Here is a 19,371-nt window from a genome sequence, read left to right as displayed (position 1 = left end):
CATTCAAAGCCAAGAATAACTAACTTGGACTCAAATGATTTTGTCCCAGCTCTGGCCAGGCGGAAAAACAGAGTCTTCTGTACAAAACGTCCTCATGTAGAAAGCTACTGAACCCTCTCTCTGGGCTGGAGTACTGCCCATTCTGTTCCTTTAAAAGCTCAATAAAAACTGTGCCCCTGTGCTTAGTCAGAACTAGTAGACTGTAATAAGGAAGTGTGAATAACAGCTGATTTATAACCACTCTTCTAGTATGTAATGCCACACTGGTTTATCTGATGGGGAAACTGAAGTAATTATGTGCCTCGCAATTTTCCTCTGAGTCCAACCACGCCGGTTCATATGTGTGGGTTTTGCTCTCTTACTAGCAGATGGAGGCAGAGAACACAAAGTGCTGATCACCCCATATAGGACAACCTTACAGCTACCAGTCTCCAGTATTTCTGTTCCCAAGCCCAGCAGCCCCTCATAACTCCTCTGGCACTACCCCCAAAACCAGGAACCTTTACAGCAGCCTCTCCAGGGAGTGAGAGACACTGAAAACACTTATATTGAAGGACCAGGCTGAGACCAATCTGAACAAGATCTGAACTTGTCTGGCTGGACTCAAGAAACTTACCAGTTTTTTTTTGTTTTTTTTTGTTACATTTGTACCCCGCACTTTCCCACTCATGGCAGGCTCAATGCGGCTTACATGGGGCAATGGAGGGTTAAGTGACTTGCCCAGAGTCACAAGGAGCTGCCGGTGCCTGAGGTGGGAATCGAACTCAGTTCCTCAGTTCCCCAGGACCAAAGTCCACCACCCTAACCACTAGGCCACTCCTCCACTTTGTTATGTAATTACTCCGTTCTTTTCATCCTATCCAGACCAGATGAGTGGGATGTACCCAAGCTCTGTTAACTGGGTGGAACCCTGCTAAACCTGCCTTTAAACCACTCACCCCCAAAGGCTGCATCCTGTCTTGCCTGAGCATCAGGACAGTAGTGCTTTGTGAAGAAATGCAAAGACAACCATGAGCCTACCTTGCAAATCTCCGCCGGCAACACCAGATGCTGTCCTAGTGGAATGAGTCCTAACCAAACTGGGCATCTGTGTGCCCACCCAAAGCAATATAGGCTTTGCCAAGAGCTTCCTTCACTCAACACGCTATTGAGGCCTTTAACATCAACCTTGCCCTTCCTCTGGCCTGAAACAGAACCAACAGTCCACATGTCAAAAATGATTCATCACCTTCAGGTAGTGTAACAAGTATCTGCTGCACATCCAGAAGTTAGAGATCCCCTCTATTCTTCTCTACTTTCCGCCTCCTGAAAGGATGGGAGGACAATTGGCTTATTAAGGTGAAATGCCTAAATCACTTTGGGAAGAGAGATGGTACCATACAAAACTGTCATCACTGAGCTTGAGAACATTAAAAAAGGATCCCAACGGGAAAGAGCCTGCTGCTCCAGAATCCACCTGACCAAACAAATGGCCACCAAAACCAGTCTTCAGCATAAAAAGCTTGAGGGAAGCCAAGCTAACAGGTGTAAAGGTTCTCTTCTTGTTAACCCTTTCCAGTCAGTGGCTCCACTTTGGGATTGTAATCTGGTCATGAAAGGCAGATACACATGCTTAATGCTACCGAAATGCGTTCTCATCTGGGTGAGCAGCCTGCTGATATTTCTGACTTTTACCAAGGTAGAGCTATGGCTGCCACCTGCATCTTCAAATAATTTAGAGTCAAACTTATCTTGAGACCGATGTTTCCCAAGTCATTCTGGGAGTACACCCCTTGCCAGTCAGGTTTTCAGGATATTCGCAACAAATACACATGACTTGATTTGCACACACTGGGGCTCATTTTCAAAGCACCATGGAACTTTGTAAGGCTAAGTGCTTTGAAAATACGCCTCACTGCCTCCATTATATGCAAATCTCTCATGCATATTCATTATGGGCATCCTGAAAGCCTGACTGGCAAGGGGGTACTCCAGGACCGACTTGGGAAACACTGCTCCTGACCACACCAAAGGAATCTCAGAACGAGATATTGTAGTTTTACACAGGAATACATTCTGCTTCAGACACTATGCCTGAAACACTTCCACACCCTGATGTAAGCTACTGAGCTTTTCTTGGCCTTCAACAGACTGGCCACTGTCCTGGGAGAGTATCCCCTGGTTTTCAGTATTGCGCTTTCAATGGCTAGGCCACAAGTGAGAATGGACCCGGACTTCCATCGCTAGTGGACCCTGACGAAGAGGCCCATTCAAGAGGCAAATGCAGGGGAACACCTGCTAGCAGTCTCACCAGGTCTACATACCAATGCTGTCTGGTCCAATCTAGTGCCACTAAGGTCACAAATGATTGTTGATTTGCAATCCTCTGGATAGTTCCGCTGATCAATGGCCATGGGGAGACCACAGAAAAATTTCTCCAGGGCCCTTGCTGGATCAGGGCACCCAAATCACTGTAATCAAAGTCCTCTAATGAAGAAAAATGCTTATTCTGGCCATGATGTTTGTGGTGAACTGCCCCAAACTGCCCTCTATCAGGGATAAGGTTTGCTCACCCAGATCAGTTGATGACAGAGAAAAATCAACTTACATGTTGTCTGTACCTGCTACATGCGGTACCAAGATTACCTACGGAAGTCTTTCTGCCCAGTCTGTGTGGTCTGGGTGTCCTCCTGTTGATTCACATAGGCAACTGCTGGTGTGCTGTCAGAAAGGATCCTGACCAGCTTGTCTCAGACCAGAAGGGCAAAAGACTCCCACCAACACCTTATCATCCACAGCTCAAGCCAGTTGATTGACCAACTGCCTTTGCCAAGCTCCAGAGACCCTAACCTAGCTAAATCCTAACAGTGGGTCCCCCCACTCTGACAAGCTCACATCTATGGTGAACAGAATCCAGTCTAGAACCTCCAGTTCCACTCCCTTCTCCAGATTCCATGCTCACAAACATTAGCCTAGGCTGGCCTGTTTCTGGTTGCAGTGGTAGTCACTTCTCTTAAGACAGAGGTGACCATTTGGACAGGAATGACCTATGGGATTTCACCCATGGAACCAGGTCTAACTTTGCTGCCATTGAGCCCCAAACCTGAAGATAGGAGCCCTATGCCTGGAATAGACTCCCTAAACCAGTACGTCAGGCTCAGTCTCTGGCTGTCTTCAAGTCTAGGCTTAAAGCCCACCTCTTTGCTACTGCTTTCACTCCTAACCATGACTCTCTTACTCAACACCCTCACTTATCACCCCTACCACTGCAATTTCCCCACCCCTAGCTGTCTGTTCGTCTGTCCAATTTAGATTGTAAGCTCTGTTGAGCAGGGACTGTCTTTTCATGTTAATTTGTACAGCGCTGCGTAGGTCTAGTAGCGCTATAGAAATGTTTAATAGTAGTAGTAGTAGTAAATTGTCAAGAGTCCAAATCTGTGACATTTTTCCCATTGCAGAATTGAAGCATGTTCCCAAGTATTTCAGGCACTGAGAGGGTACCAACTTGCTTTTGATGCAACTGATTACCCATTCCAGGTGCTGTAGAAGGTTAATCACCCAGAACGTAGCAGCCTGACTCTCCTCAAATGACTTCACTCACACCAGCCAACTGAACAGATATGGGTGCAACAGGACCCCTTCCTTCTGCAGAACTGCTGCAATCATTCACCACCATAATCTTGGAAAAAGTAGGGCATTGTGGCTAAACCAAAGGGCAGAGCTGTGAACTGAAAATGATGACCCAGCTCTGCGAAAATGGAGATTTCTCCAGGTTCCTGTCAGATTGGGATGTACAGGCAAGCCTCCATGATGTCTAGAAAAAGTAAGGAATTATTCTCTCCTAACTGCCACCCTAACTGAAGAGTCTCCACCTGAAAATGGGACACTCGGAGTGACCTGCTGACCAATTTCAGATCCAAAATGGGATGGAAGGTGCCTCCCTTCTTTGGGACCACAATGTATATACAGTAGAGGACCATCCCGATTCCTCCTTTTCTAGTGGTACAAGGGTGACGGAACCCAGTTCCAATGAACTACTCATAGTAGACAATTACTGCTTCTCTTTTCAGTCAAGAATGGAACAGACTCCAAGAAGGCATTACCTCCAAAGTGTAACTGTTCTTGATAACATCCAACACCCAATGTGGGTCCATTCCTTGAAGAAACAGGAACGCCTCTCTCCAATCTAGTCATCTAAGGACTGGACACATGTCTGTATTCTGAACCTCAGCGCAAAAGACGTTTCCCTGGAGGCTCCCAATTTGCCACCTCATTTCATCCCCAAAAGAACTGAAATCTACCAGGCAGCCTGGATCTTTGACTGCCACAACCACCTATCTGAATGAAAATGATTAAAGTCAGCACTGCTACTGCTTAGACCCTAAAGGATCCTCCAGCAGTCTCAAGGACTCGACTCACAAAGGCCTTGGCCAACTTTTCCAGCTCATTCCCAAAGAGGAGCAAACCCTTGCATGGCAGCTTGCTGAGAAATGCCTTAGAAGCTGAGTCAACTAACTAACGCCTCAGCCTCAGGAAATGCTGGACTGCCACCATGCTGGCCATGCCCTTGGATAATGCTCTATATCATTCAAGGCTTCTGCCATGAAAATTATACCACCCTCCAACTGGGCCAAGTCCTGATCAGATTCTGAACCTTCTAGTGTCGCCTCTTGATCAGCTTGGGCCTATCGAAAGCATGCTCTGGTTACATAACTACTACAAATGACTGCCTGTAAAGCCAAGCCCGTTACCTCAAAGGCTTGTTTGAGGAGCACTTCCACTTTCCAATCCTGGGCATGCTTCAGCGTAGTGCCAACCTTCATGGGAATGGTTGTCTTCTAGGTAACCATGGTGACCAGAAAATCTGTCCTTCTCAAGCAACAGACAGAGTTTGCCCACGGCCTTTGATATCTTCAGGCCACAATCAACAGATTGTCACTCAGTTGTGACCTGCTCCTGACCTCTATGAAGGGAGATTTTGGAGGGGGTGGCGTCAGACTCCTGATTCGACACTATGCCCCAGAACTTGCACAATGGGGGCTGGGAGCTCCTCCCTGTGGAAAAATCTGACCACGGAACCTGCCACCTCCTTCTCCTTTGGAAGAAATATCCCCTCCTTACACCTCTTCAGTGCCAAGCTCCAGTCTGTACCTTCACCAGAGCACTAGGACGCTTCCGACAGAGCTTTACTCTGAACTCTGCTTGAGGCATTTGACCCTCAGACTCCTGCTGGTCACAAGAGGCTTAGCCCAACTGAGGTCTTCCCCAGGCCAGAAAGAGACTGAAGGAGCAGAGAGGAAGGAGTGCTGCCTTCAGCCTCAAACCACAGGATGAATGCCTGGTGAAGTGCAGTACAAAATCTTTTGAAAAAAGGACTAGAAGATTCTTTAAGCTCCAGCCTTCTGCCTCCACAGCTCTGGGCATTGCCTCCACTCCTGAAAGAACATACTCGGAGACCTCCAGAACAAGGAGGACCTGAGGTCAGTTCTCTTTGTGCCATGTGTGGTAACAAAATGGCACCTTTCCCATGCCCTCCAAGGCACCTTTTCACCCTTACATTTTGCTGCCTGCAGAACTATGGTCTGCACTTGGAAGCTTCTTGCGCATCTCCCTCTGCCACACTTCCCCTGTGGCTCTGCACCACCTGGAATCTGCAAATCTGCACAACCACAGCACAGTACAGTACTCTGGCCCTGGCACTTGTGTGGCCTGAAGTGGCAGGCACACATCTCTGGACATGTTGTCTTCTGACATCGGGCCAGTGATTCACCACTACCAGCCTGTCTGCGATGGTCCTGGTGCTGCAGCCACTGTTATGAAGGGTGGAGGCAATCTAACACTTTTTTTTTTTCTGGATCATCCACTGCTCCAACCGCCCAGAAAATAAAAGGGAACCACTGGCTGGGGAGGAGAGAGACAGTAAGCTACCTAACAACCTAAGACAGCCCCCTAAAATAAGTTAGGAAGGCACCCTGTGGGATCCTACAATAGGAAGTTAGAGAGAGAACTCAGCCAACTGTCACGTCAGACTAGGAGAATATCTAAATTAAATTAGGCAGAAGCTCCTTAATATTCTACCCATCAGAGAGGATTCTAAGAGAATAGTCACCCTGGGGGCCCTCATACACAATCCTCGTCAGCCTAACTGGCTCTCTCACAGCTGCAAGGGTCTATCGCCTAATTACCTGCTGGAGACAGAAAATACTGGAGGATGGTATTTGCAAGAGTACAAACAAAGAACAAAAACCTCACAAAGCTTAAAAGGTCAAACAACACAGTGAGGAAGACCAAATCAAAGGAAGGAGGAGCCTGAATTCTGAAAATGTCTTTTATTGTAAACAGACACCTTCAGAGGAACAGGTGCAATAGGACTCAACATGGGCTGTACTTTCAGCGCTACCATTTGCATCAGGAGTCCTACTGCACCTATTGTCTGTTGCAATAAAGGACATTTTCAGGATTCAGTTTTCTCCTTCATATGGTTCTGGTTTCATGCTATATATACATACATACACATATACACACACACACACACACACACTCTTAGCAATGTTGTTCACCTGTTCATCTGGAGGTGGAATAAAAATCAGTTTGTCTAATCTTCCAGGACGCAGCAAGGCATCATCCAACATGTCAGGTCTATTTGTTGCAGCCACTATCAGAATATCTTTGTTACAAACTTCATGGTAGTCAAGCTAGTGGAAGTAACAACAGTATTAATCAGCACAAGAAATATAATGTTTCACATGATTTGAAGTCAGTCTACATCACAGCTAGGGACACTGTTGGAAGCTGGGCAAATCTGTATTATCTGCACCCTTCTCCTCCACTGCTAACTCTAGACTCTGTTCTTTTTACCTTGCTGCTCCATATGCCTGGGATAGGCTTCCTGAGTCGGTACGTTAAGCTCCATCGCTGGCGGTCTTCAAATCTAGGGTAAACGCCCACCTTTTTGATGCTGCTTTTAACTCCTAACCCTTACTCACTTGTTCAGCACCCGTATTTTATCATTCCCACCTTTGTCCTGTTTGTCTGTCCTAGTTAGATTGTAACTCTTTCGAGCAGGGACTGTCTCTTTATGTCCAGTGTACAGCGCTGCGTACGTCTAGTAGCGCTATAAAAATGATAAGTAGTAGTAGTAGTAGTAGTAAGCTGGGGTGTCCCTAGCTGTAATCTTTGCACGAACTGAGGAGCTGGGGAAAATATGGACAAATGACTTAAAATATGCTATATGATTGGAGTAAATAGCTTCTGAAATGGGAAATGAATTACAACTATGTGTTAGGATACATAAGAGACAGAAAAAAAGTCAATTAAGCCAAGATATTGACGGCTATCAAAATGCAAATCAAGCAAATTAAAGAGGGAGTCAGAGGGAAAGTCAGGAGAGTAGCATGAAAGGTTGCTTCGCTGACAGTAAGATTTCAATCACGTTGTTGTAGTTCTATATGACTGAAATTGAAGTTTAGAATAAAATGCGAGTACGACATTGCTAATTCCTGGAATTAGCAAAGATTTTCAAACATACATTTCCAAAGCAGTTCTTGTGATTGTTATATCAGCTACAGTAGACACCATGTGGGCACACAGGGTACAGCAGGTACTAAAGAATCTAATTTCTACTACTACTAATCATGTCTATAGCGCTACCGGACGTACGCAGCGCTTCACACTTGAACATGGAGAGACAGTCCCTGCTCGATAGAGCTTACAATCTAATTAATGTGCTACTCTTACTTTTGTCTGCACTATGGAAGAAAAGCACACACTAATAATGAAAATAAACACTTTTTAAAAGACGACAAATGGAATGATATGACCAATGAAAGTTTTCTAGTATGCACCCTACTATAATTGTGGCTTATCTAATTAGTAGATCATGACCATTTTGGCTGCTAAGTGCAAAATTTACCTGGGCCATATGGAAGTGTAAGGGGAATAGATGTAGTTGTAGTAATACAGAAGCCTTAAATCTCCAGCAACGCTACTAAAGAATCCTGGATTTTTGTTGATTTTTCAAACCTGCAGCTAGGGTAAATCTGAGATCATGATAACGCTGGATTCTCAGCAATACAGCCTCCTTTCACCCACATGCCACCAAACTCATAGTGGATTCACCAAGATGAATTCCCTCTGTGTGCCATTATTCAGTCAATGACACGACTGGCCAAATGCCTGCAGGCTTCTTGATATAATTTATCTATAAAAAGGAAGCAAGGCATCCTTATCTATGAATCAGCTGAAGGTAATGAGGATGAAAACAAAAACAGAAGCATTTTATGTGCAAGTACAATGACTGCTAAGTCATGTTCTACAGATGTGAACATCAGTTTTACTGTTCATGTTAAAATTATAATAGCCAAGACTCAACCACTAAATGTAATCATAGTACAAGGGGAAGCACCTTTTGAGAATCTCTGCTTACATGTTTCCAATAAGCTAGACAGATTTATAGTCACATTGTTGGATAAGTATTCTGTTGTTTTATCCATTATTTTTTCAGCTTGTTTAGACTAACTACTACTACTATTTAACATTTCTAAAGCGCTACCAGGGTTGTGCAGCGCTGTGCAATTAACAAAGAAGGACAGTCCCTGCTCAAAGGAGCTTACAATCTAAAGGACAAAAAGTGCAGTCAATCAAATTGGGGCAGTCTAGATTTCCTGGATAGAGGTACAATGGTTAGGTGCCGAAAGTGACATTGAAGAGGTGGGCTTTGAGCAAGGATTTGAAGATGGGTAGGGAGGGGGCTTGGCGTATGGGCTCAGGGAGTTTATTCCAAGCATAGGGTGAGGCGAGGCAGAAAGGGTGGAGTCTGGAGTTGGCGGTGGTGGAGAAGGGTACTGTCATAAAATATATTACCTGCTATGGTTACATCTATTATTCCACTCTCAGCTGTTGTAAGTTCAACACCAGCAGTGCACACAGTCAAGACATTTGCCTCTGGTGGTTTGATTTGGTTTCTAAAACATATTTTGAGCACCAACCTTTAGTACTGACTTCATTATCCACTGGTGGCTCAGCCTCAGTTTCACAACATGGGTACAAACAGTGCTGTCCAGTTTTGTGATGTCAGATCAGGCACACTGATGTACTACCTGTGTTTTCACATCTACTCTTCGAAATACCTTTTTAGCATCATTCTGTTCCTGGTCTTCTTCACACGCAGGGAGTTTATGTCCTCGTCTCTCTGTGCTCTTGAGTCCCACCCCATCCAGTTCATTCAGAAGGACAGACAACACTCTCTCCTGCAAACCATAGCCTGATCTGCCTCTTGACCGAGACCCCAAGATAGAATCAATCTCATCCAGAAACAAAATGGCCGGGCTGCTGGCTCGGGCTTGTCGAAAAACCTTGCCAGGGTATTGGGGAAGAAAAGGGTAACATATGTAAGTTTCATACTACCTGCTGTAAACTACAGACATATCCACAGGTGGGCCCGGATGGACCTGGCTCCTCAAGCCCTGCCAGCTGAAGACATCTAGTTAAATTTACTATCCCGCTCAACAGAATGTCCATCTGGGTGGCTTACAATCTAAAGGTGTGGGGGTGGGGGAGGGGAACAACAGAGACAGACCAGCAACAGTAGGATAGGTAGGAACTACAATATTGATAGGAAAGAAAAAGGGAGGAAAGAACAAAAGGGAGGGGGATACATTTTACCAGATGTCTATGGCCTCATCAGAAGCATTAGGAAAAGGCATCCCGAAAAAGAAATGCTTTACGTTCTGATTTGAAGAGTGGTAAAGAAGTAATTTGTCTAAGATGAGGAGGCAAAGAATTCCATAGCTTGGGACCTTGGAAGGAGAACATGGTGTGCCCACTATGCTCATGGAAAAATTCTCTGTGGGTAAGGGTCGTAAGAAGATTAAGTTGTGCAGATCGGACTGTGCGTGTTTGAGGATACGGAAGAAGGTATCGGGAGAGGTAGGGAGGTTTTAGAAACATAGAAACATGACGGCAGATAAAGTCCATAGGACCCATCCAGTCTGCCCATCCTCTGTAACCCCTAATTTTTCCTGTTCCTAAGCGATCCCACATGCTTATCCCATGCCTTTTTAAAAACATAAGGAGAAGGATCTTTCAAGTGATGTGATAGGGGATAGGCAACCAGTGGAGTCTGCTGCAGCTGCCCCATCTCCTGATCAGAAAAGAGAGGCAGTGACAGCACTTTCATCCGCAGGCACTGGCATATGCAAGAAATGAGCATACCTGTAGTGCCAGCATCTGTGGCTAAAAGTGCTACTGCTGACTGCTGTGCTTTTCTGACGGGGGGAGGGGCCATGGACTCTAGCTGTCTTTAGCTGGCAGGGCTTTGGGATCCCCACCAGCTAAGGTATTTTTAAGTTTGGCAGGGAAGCAAAAATGGATATCCGCCACCTCTATTACTCACTCAAAATTTCCTTCCTTTCTACAATGTCATATCATAATAAATTACTGATTCTTTGAATTCACAAAACTTCAAAAATTCCATGCACAATTAGCAGTGTAAAAGAAGAAAGTAATACGCTTAAGTTCACAACAAACAGAAATTTCATAATCAGGCACTTGAAATGGTGTAAAGTAAATTGTAAAGCTTCTGATACGACTTGCTTTTAATAGATACCCTTATTATCAAGGTTTTTGGTCATAAAACTGTACTTCACTTGTTAAAAGTAAAATCTAATGGAGGGTTGGGGGTTGGAATGGGGGGGGGGAGGTAGAAGAGGATGGATATCATACCATGTGCTAGTCGAGTAAGAGAATTGTTACATAGTATCACTGATAAAACCATTTATTGTAAGAAGCTATTTGTAACTTGACAAAAAATGTTAATAAACAAGATTTGAGGAAAAAAAAAAAAAGTAAAATCTAATACGGGGAATTCAAAATTACCAAAGCTTAATGTAAATAAATCAATACTGGGTAATGTTTTGAAACAGAACAAACCTGTGCCAAAATCTTTTCTGAATCTCCAACGTATGGGGAAAAGATATCAGCACCACTCAGCGAGAGAAAGGCACAGTGGCAGCTGGTGGCTGAAGCCTTCACCAGGGTGGTTTTGGCACATCCTGGTGGCCCATAAAGGAGAATTCCCCTTGGAGGAGTCAGTCCCATTCTAACATAAGCCTCTGGGTACTTCATAGGCCACTCGATACTCTGTAAACACAAAACACAAGCGTGAACTGTCCTCAATGTTCATCTTGTGACATCTTCCTTGGAGAACAAAGATCCCCAGAAAAAGACTACTGCACGTGGTTTGAAGGTCTTGTTCCATTTCCAGTGCACAAAGGTATTTGCCTCATGCTGGTGCTCAGTCATATAAAGGTCCCTTTACTGCAACCATGTGCTTACTGCAAACTTAAAAGGGTTTACCATGAGAAGCACTCAGGCGTCCTGCGGTAAGTTCCTAATCTGCATGCGCAAAACTGTGGTCTAAAAAATATGTTTAATTATTTTTGTGTAGGGGTGTGTCATAGGGGAGGACATAGAGTGGGCAATTCTGTGCTAATTATTTTTTTTTTTTATGGCTGAGCATTAATGGCAACATTAGCACATGGCTGTTTTCCAGCTGTGGTAAAAATGGCCTTAGCATGTGGAAAAAACAAAACGCATATGGGCACCCTAAGGCCATTTTCTACTGCAGCTTCATATTCATTCACTAAGGGGTCCTTTTACAAAGGTGCGCTAGTGTTTTTAATGTGCGCTAAAAATAAATGTGCTCTAAGCGCTAGAGATGTCCATATATTTCTATGGGCTTCTTTAGTGTTTAGAGCGCACTAAAAACAGTACTGCGCCTTTGTAAAAGACCCCCCTAAACATGGTATTTATCCTCCTCCCCTTTAAAAATTTTTTGTTACCTGTTGTAATTGTAATTTAACATCGTCAAGTCCGCAAATTTCTCTCCAGCTAACTGGTTTCACATCTGTCAATCCAATAGAGCTTCGGAAGGAGGATGGGCAAATCTTTTTAAATGCCTCATGGAAGTCCACCATGCTAATCGATTTATCAACGGTTCCCTGAAAATTACACACAAAATGTAAACACAGAAAGAGGAGTCCAGTCAGGATCTGAACACTGGCATTTGGCTACAGCATTTTGGAATGAAAAAATTCTGAAACTGTCTGAGGTGGTTAGTGGAAGACTCATGCAGTATTTTAATACAGAAATCAGCCAGCAGTCAGAACACTGTATTTACTTTTGGATTTGGTTTTCTTTCTTTCTTTGTTACATTTGTATCCCACATTTTCCCACCTATTTGCAGGCTCAATGTGGCTTACATATTACCGTTAATGGCGTTACAAATACATGGTGTGAATAATACAAAGTGATAATGTGGTGGAACGAGGTACATGTATGGTAGGTTGGATTGGGGGGGGTCTTAGAGAGGGAGAGGGGAGTAAGAGTCAGGTAATGTTCATTAAGGTCTTTGGTTTCATTGTGATGTAGGTGTCCAGGTATTTTATGTTGGGATGGTGGGGTATGTTCTTCTGAACAGGTCTGTCTTTAGTGCTTCCTTGAAGTCTAGATGGTCGAGCGTAGGTTTTACTGCTTTTGGCACTGCGTTACATAGTTGTGCGCTTAGATAGGAAAAGCTGGTTGCATACCAGACATGTTTAAAATTTCTGAAAGCTTTTCCTTCTTGGACATTCCTACCACTTTACATCTCTAAAGCTCCAGGTGCTCTATCCAGGATGCTCCCAGGTTATATTATTCCATTAAGCATGCCTTTTTCTGGGACATCATGCATCTGCCTGTCCCATCTGATTCTTACCCAGCTGATAAATTTCCGCAGTCCTCTAAGCTGCTTATCAACCACTTCTCATTAATACCCCTCAATACTGGCAGGCAACCTGTCCAGGTTAAGTAGTTGGCTGGCTGCCTGCTCCAAGTATCATGCAATAAGCAGTCTTCTCAAACATTGGCTAATATCATCCTGAGTGTGTCTCATAGAGACCATCCGTCCTGCTGTACCTTAGGACTCTGTAGCAACCACCACAGTGTTTTGGGTGAATCACACTTGTGATTTGGTGCAAACAAAGCTGGGGCATACCTACTACCTCACTGCAGCACAAATCCAAATGCCTATGGCAATATTTTACATTCTGCATGTTAATTTAGTGGTTCTATATACTCATACTAGGTGGATCTGATTAAGGACTAGATATAGAGGAATTAGAAAAAGCACAGAAAAGGGTAACTGGGATGGGGACATCTTCCCTATGAATAAAGACTAAAGAGGCTAGGGCTCTTCAGCTTGGAGAAGAGATGGCTAAGGGGAGATATGATAGAGGTCTATAAAATACTGAGTGGAGAGAAATGGGTAGATGAGAATTGCCCATTTACTCTTTCCAAAATACAAAGACTAGGGGGCATGCAATGAAGCTACTAAGTAGTAAATTTAAAACAAACTGAAGAAAATATTTCTTCATACAATATATAATTAAACTATGGAATTCGTTGCCAGAGAATCTGGTAAAAGTGGTTAGCTTAGCAAGGTTTAAAAAAAAAAAAAAAGGTTAGGACACGTTCCTGAAAAAAAAGTCTATAAACCATTATTAAAACGTACTTGGGAAAATCCACTGCTGCTAAATTAACTCTGCTAACCCAGATCTCAAAGTCACCTACAAGCCTCACCATAAAATAGAAACACAGTCACCATCATTCTACTCTCCTCTGCTTTCTCACCAGACAACTGTGCAGCATGGCCTGCATTGCAGCTTCCCTGCAAAGTGCTGTAAGGTCAGCTCCAACGTAGCCTGTTGTCATTTCTGCCAGCTTACACAGCTCCAGGTCCGTGCTGATAGGCATGTGGGACATCAGCATTTCCAGAATAGCTCCTCTCTGTTTCAGTGTTGGTGTTCCAATAACAACCTAAAACATATACAATGTACTCATTTAGTTACGAGTACTAGGGTTGATTCAGCAAAGCTAACTTGCTTGACCAATTGGTGCATCCTTTTTCAGGGTAGTTATCGCTCTGAGCGATAGAATAGCCTTTGGGGCAGAGGGGATGGGGGAGATTTTTCATGGCACAAAACAGATATTGAGGAAGGATAAAACAAGGAGGAAGATAAAGTAAAAACAAACAAACAGTCTTTAAATAAACTTCTATTAAAAGACTGAGCCAAGATTCAATACAGTGACACCTTGTGGTTTGAGCCAAGAAATTGATTTTTCTGTGTTCTTGAAATGATCTATGTATGCTCTTATGATGTTTTACATGTAATATTTTTAGGTTTAAATAATGTTTTTCAGATTGTTCTAAGTACGTTACTGAAGGTTTTGAAGTGTTTTATGCAATTTAATGCAATGGCTTACCATTTTTTTTAAATTGCAGTTTTTATGGGTATATTTTTTTTTTTACTTTTATGGGTTGAGGGAACCCATATTTGATTATTCATTTTCGTTTTTAGTTGTTTTAGTATACTCTGGAGTTGTTTTTAAGGTGTTCAAGTATTTTTTTTAGATTTATAACACTTTGTGACTTTTTCCGTGGTTGGAACAGATTGATGACATCATTGGTATTCATCATTAAGGTAAAATTATGTATAATCATACCTGATAATTTCTTTCCATTATCATAGCTGATCAATCCATAGACCTGGTGGGTTGTGTCCATCTACCAGCAGGTGGAGATAGAGAGCAACTTTTGGCCTCCCTATATGTGGTCATGTGCTGCCGGAAACTCCCTCAGTATGTCGATATCAAAGCTCCATCCGCAGGACCTCAGCACTTAGAGAATTACACCCACGAAGGGACACTCTGCCCAGCTCACCACCGCCGAAACGGGGGAGGGGAATTAACCCAGCTCATCCCCACACAAGTGGGGGAGGGGAATCCGTCCAGCTCATCCCCGCGGAGCGGGGGAGGGACACCACACCCGCCGATGCGGGGGGATCTGGCTTATCCTGCAACCGCAACCGCGGGAGGAGCTGACTGACCCTAACACCGCCGAAGCGGGAGGGGTACAAAGCTGCCCTACAGCCGCACGAAGCGGGAGGGAGTGCCGGCAGAATTATGTCTCAATCCAGCCCCGTAAACGGAGGGGAGAGGAATGCAGCAGCTCACTGTAACACAAAGTCGTCTCCACTCTTGAAGAAGCCAAGTGAAAGAAGAACTTGAACACGAAGTCCTCCTGAAGTAACTGAAGGCTAAACTTGAACCTAAAATTCAACCAGAATATAAACAGTACAGATATCTGGGAGGGGCTATGGATTGATCAGCTATGATTAATGGAAAGAAAATTATCAGGTATGATTATACATAATTTTACCTTCCATATCATCAAGCTGATCAATCCATAGACTGGTGGGGATGTACCGAAGCAGTACTCACCCAGGGCGGGACATAGAATCCCTGACCTCAACACTGAAGCTCCAACCGGGCCTCCGCCCGTGCAGCCACAGTCAAACGGTAATGCTTGGAGAATGTATGAGCCGAAGCCCACGTTGCCGCCTTGCATATCTCTTCCAAGGAGACGGATCCGGCCTCTGCCATCGAGGCCGCCTGAGCTCTCGTGGAGTGAGCCTTCAGCTGGATAGGCGGCACCTTCCCCGCCGGCCACATAAGCCGCTGCAATGGCTTCCTGGACCCATCTTGCCACTGTAGGCTTAGCAGCCTGCAGACCCTTACGAGGACCTGCAAACAGGACAAACAGATGATCCGATTTCCGGAAATCATTGGTCACTTCCAAGTAACTGATGATGACTCGTCTCACATCCAGATATTCAAGAGCGGAGTACTCCTCTGGGTAGTCCTCCCTACGAAAGGAAGGGAGACAGAGCTGCTGATTCACATGGAAGCGAGAACCAATCTTGGGCAGGAAGGAAGGCACTGTGCGAATAGTCACTCCTGCCTCAGTGCACTGCAGAAAAGGCTCTCGACATGAGAGCGCCTGGAGCTCGGAAACTCTTCTGGCTGAAGTGATAGCCACCAAAGAGACTGCTTCAACGTCAGGTCTTTCAGAGATGCCCTCGACAAGGGTTCCAAAGGCGGCTTCTGCAATGCTCTTAGCACCAGGTTGAGATTCCACGCAGGCACCACTGAGTGCAGAGGAGGGCGCAGGTGATTAACTCCCTTGAGAAAGCGCACCACATCTGGCTGCGAAGCCAGGGAAGCACCCTTCAGGCGGCCCCTGAAGCAAGCCAGAGCCGCTACCTGGACTTTAAGGGAACTGAGCGACAGGCCTTCTTGCAGGAACGCCAACACTGAAGAAATTGGAGCAGTGAAGGGAGAAAGTGAGCCTGCTTCACACCATGCTGCAAAGATACGCCAAACCCTGGCGTAAGCAGTAGAAGTAGAGCGCTTCCTCGCTCTCAGCATAGTGGCGATGACCTTGTCTGAGAAGCCCTTCTTCCTCAGACGCTGCCGCTCATTAGCCAGGCCGTAAGACCAAAGGGAGAGGGATCCTCCATCATCACGGGACCCTGATGTAACAGGCCCTGCTCCACTGACAGCCGCAGAGGATCGTCGACTGAGAGCCTGAACAAGTCCGCATACCAGGGACGTCTGGGCCAATCCGGACCCACCAGGATTACCCTGCCGGGATGCTTTGCCACCCGGTCTAGCACCCTGCCCAACATGAGCCAGGGCGGGAACACATAGAGGAGCTCTTGTGTCGGCCACTGTTGGAGAAGAGCATCTACTCCCAGGGATCGAGGGTCCCGTCCTCTGCTGAAAAGCGCGGCACTTGGCCATTGGCCGATGACGCCATCAGATCTAGGCTCGGCTGGCCCCAGCGCTTCGTGATGTCCAAGAACGCCTGAGCAGATAGTTGCCACTCTCCGGGCTCCAAGGTATGGCGACTGAGAAAGTCCGCCTTGACATTCATGACTCCGGCAATGTGGGCCGCTGAAAGCTGCTCCAGGTTCGCTTCCGCCCACTGGCAAAGACTCATAGCCTCCTTGGCTAGAGGGGCGCTCTGGTACCTCCCTGGCGGTTGATATAGGCCACAGCTGTGGCATTGTCCGACAGGACCCGTACAGGCTTCAACACCAGTACCGGGATGAACTCCAATAACACCAAGCGAATGGCTCTGAGTTCCAGGAGGTTGATAGACCACTTGCCTCTGCAGGAGACTAGAGCCCCTGCGCTGTCCTTCCCAAGCAGTGGGCTCCCCAGCCCATCAAAGAGGCGTCTGTCGTGACGACAATCCACTCCGGGGTCACCAGAGGCAATCCTGCAGACAACTTGTCTGTCTGCGTCCACCAGCTCAGCGCCTTGCGCACTGCTGGGTCCACGGGAAGGCGCACAGCATAATCCTCCGACATCGGAGTCCAGCGCAGCAGCAGAGATAGCTGTAGTGGTCTCATATGAGCCCTGGCCCAGGGCACTACTTCCATCGTGGCCGTCATAGAGCCCAACAGCTGCACGTAGTCCCAAGCCCGAATAGGAGAGGCTACTAGGAACTAGTCCACCTGAGCCTGAAGCTTGACAATCCGATTGTCTGGCAGGAACACTCTGCCCACTTGGGTGTCGAATCGAACTCCCAGATACACCAGGGACTGAGTCGGGCGCAGCTGGCTCTTCTTCCAGTTGATGATCCATCCCAGGGAGCTCAAAAGAGCAACTACCCGGTCCATAGCTTTGCCGCACTCTGCATAAGAGGGGCTCGGATCAACCAGTCGTCCAGATAAGGATGGACTTGTACTCCTTCCTTTAGCAGGAAGGCCGCTATGACCCCCATTACTTTGGAAAAGGTCCGCGGAGCAGTAGCCAACCCGAAAGGGAGGGCTCTGAACTGGAAGTGTCGTCTCAGGACTGTAAAACGCAGAAAGCGTTGGAGAGGAGGCCAGATGGGAATATGCAGGTACGCTTCCTTGATGTCCAAGGAAGCCAAGAACTCTCCTGCCTTCACTGCCGCTATAACAGAGCGGAGAGTCTCCATGCGAAAGTGCCTCACTTTCCAGGCCCGATTGACCCCTTTGAGGTCGAGGATAGGCCGACAGAACCTCCTTTCTTTGGAACCACAAAGTAAATGGAGTAACGTCCCTTGCCAATCTGATTTTTGGCACCGGAACGACCGCACCCAGGCGGATCAGGTTGTCCAAGGTCTGCTGCACTACCACAGCTTGACCGGAGACTTGCAGGGAGAGAGTACAAACCCGTCTCTTAAGGGTTGGCAGAACTCTAGCTTGTAGCCGTCTCTGATGACTTCCAGCACCCACGCGTCTGAAGTTATAGTGATCCACTCGCCCAGAAACGAGGACAGCCGTCCTCCAATCTGCACTGGGGCGTGGACCAAGGCCCCGTCATTGGTTCGAGACCCTGGGGAGGACCGGAGGGAGCACCTCCGGGACGGCGGTCTCTGCGAAAGGAATGCTGCTTGGGGGAGAAATTCCTCTTGAAGGAAGAGGGGGCAGAGGAACCCGACTTGCCCGGGCGGTATGGAGGTATCGGGACGAGTACTAACCCGAGCCCTGACCTCTGGTAATTTCTTGCCCTTAGACGTGCCGAGATCGGTCACGATTTTGTCCAGCTCGACCCCAAAGAGCAGCTTGCCTTTAAAAGGCAATCTAGCCAGGCGGGAGTTAGAGGCGTGGTCAGCAGACCAATGCTTCAGCCAAAGCCACCGCCGCGCAGAGACTGTCTGAGCCATGCCTTTAGCTGAGGCTCTCCAGACATCATACAGCAAGTCTGCCAAATAGGCTAAGCCCGATTCCAGGGCCGGCCAATCAGCCCTCAAGGAATGATCCGAGGGGGAAGCCCGCTGCACCATAGTCCGGCACGCCCTGGCCACATAGGAGCCGCAAACTGAGGCCTGCAAACTTAAAGCAGCTGCCTCCAAGGACGACCTTAAGGCCGCCTCCAATCTTCTGTCTTGGGCGTCCTTTAGGGCCGTGCCACCTTCCACCGGCAACGCCGTTTTCTTAGTCACCGCAGTGATTAAAGAATCCACGGTAGGCCACAGATAGGCCTCACGTTCGCTCACAGCCAAAGGATAGAGGCGGGACATAGCCCTAGCCACTTTAAGGCTCGTTTCCGGGACATCCCATTGAGCCGCAATTAAGGTGTGCATGGCATCATGCACGTGGAAGGTTCTAGGCGGGCGCTTCGTCCCCAGCATAATGGCAGAGCCAACAGGGGCTGAGGGAGAGACGTCCTCCGGAGAGGAAATCTTCAAAGTGTCCATGGCCTGTAACAACAGGTTGGGCAAATCCTCTGGGCTAAAAAGCCGCGCTGCAGAGGGGGGATCCGCTCCATCCGAGCGGGGATCTATCTCCTCCAAGGAATCCGCAAAGGATCGTTGGGAGACCTCAGACACGCTGCCCTCATCTACATCGGAGGAGACAAAAGTCCTCCAAGGCCTGGAAATCAACCCGAGGGCGTTTACCTCTGGGAACCTCAACCTCTTTATCAGAAGAGGGAGCAGGGGCAGCGTTTTGCATGAGGAAAGCCTGATGCAGCAGC

The 19,371-nt window shown here is 46.7% G+C and overlaps 1 protein-coding gene across 2 annotated transcripts in view; it reads right to left on the bottom strand.

The window, feature by feature from the left end:
• Positions 1 to 19,371, bottom strand: part of SPATA5L1 (spermatogenesis associated 5 like 1) — a 45,045-nt gene that overhangs the window by 18,426 nt on the left and 7,248 nt on the right. The window contains exons 3-7 of one of the 2 annotated variants that reach the window (XM_030189575.1): positions 13,648 to 13,833; positions 11,820 to 11,978; positions 10,909 to 11,118; positions 9,108 to 9,332; positions 6,540 to 6,674 (exon numbers count right to left, since the gene is read on the bottom strand). In XM_030189575.1, coding sequence (XP_030045435.1) covers positions 6,540 to 6,674; positions 9,108 to 9,332; positions 10,909 to 11,118; positions 11,820 to 11,978; positions 13,648 to 13,833 — 915 coding nt within the window. The remainder of the gene's footprint in view (positions 1 to 6,539; positions 6,675 to 9,107; positions 9,333 to 10,908; positions 11,119 to 11,819; positions 11,979 to 13,647; positions 13,834 to 19,371) is intronic. The other variant, XM_030189576.1, reaches the window with a different exon arrangement.

The sequence above is a fragment of the Microcaecilia unicolor genome, chromosome 1 (genome assembly GCF_901765095.1).
Source record: "Microcaecilia unicolor chromosome 1, aMicUni1.1, whole genome shotgun sequence".
Classification (NCBI taxonomy): Eukaryota; Metazoa; Chordata; class Amphibia; order Gymnophiona; family Siphonopidae; genus Microcaecilia; species Microcaecilia unicolor.
This window is presented reverse-complemented; position numbering and strand designations above follow the sequence as displayed.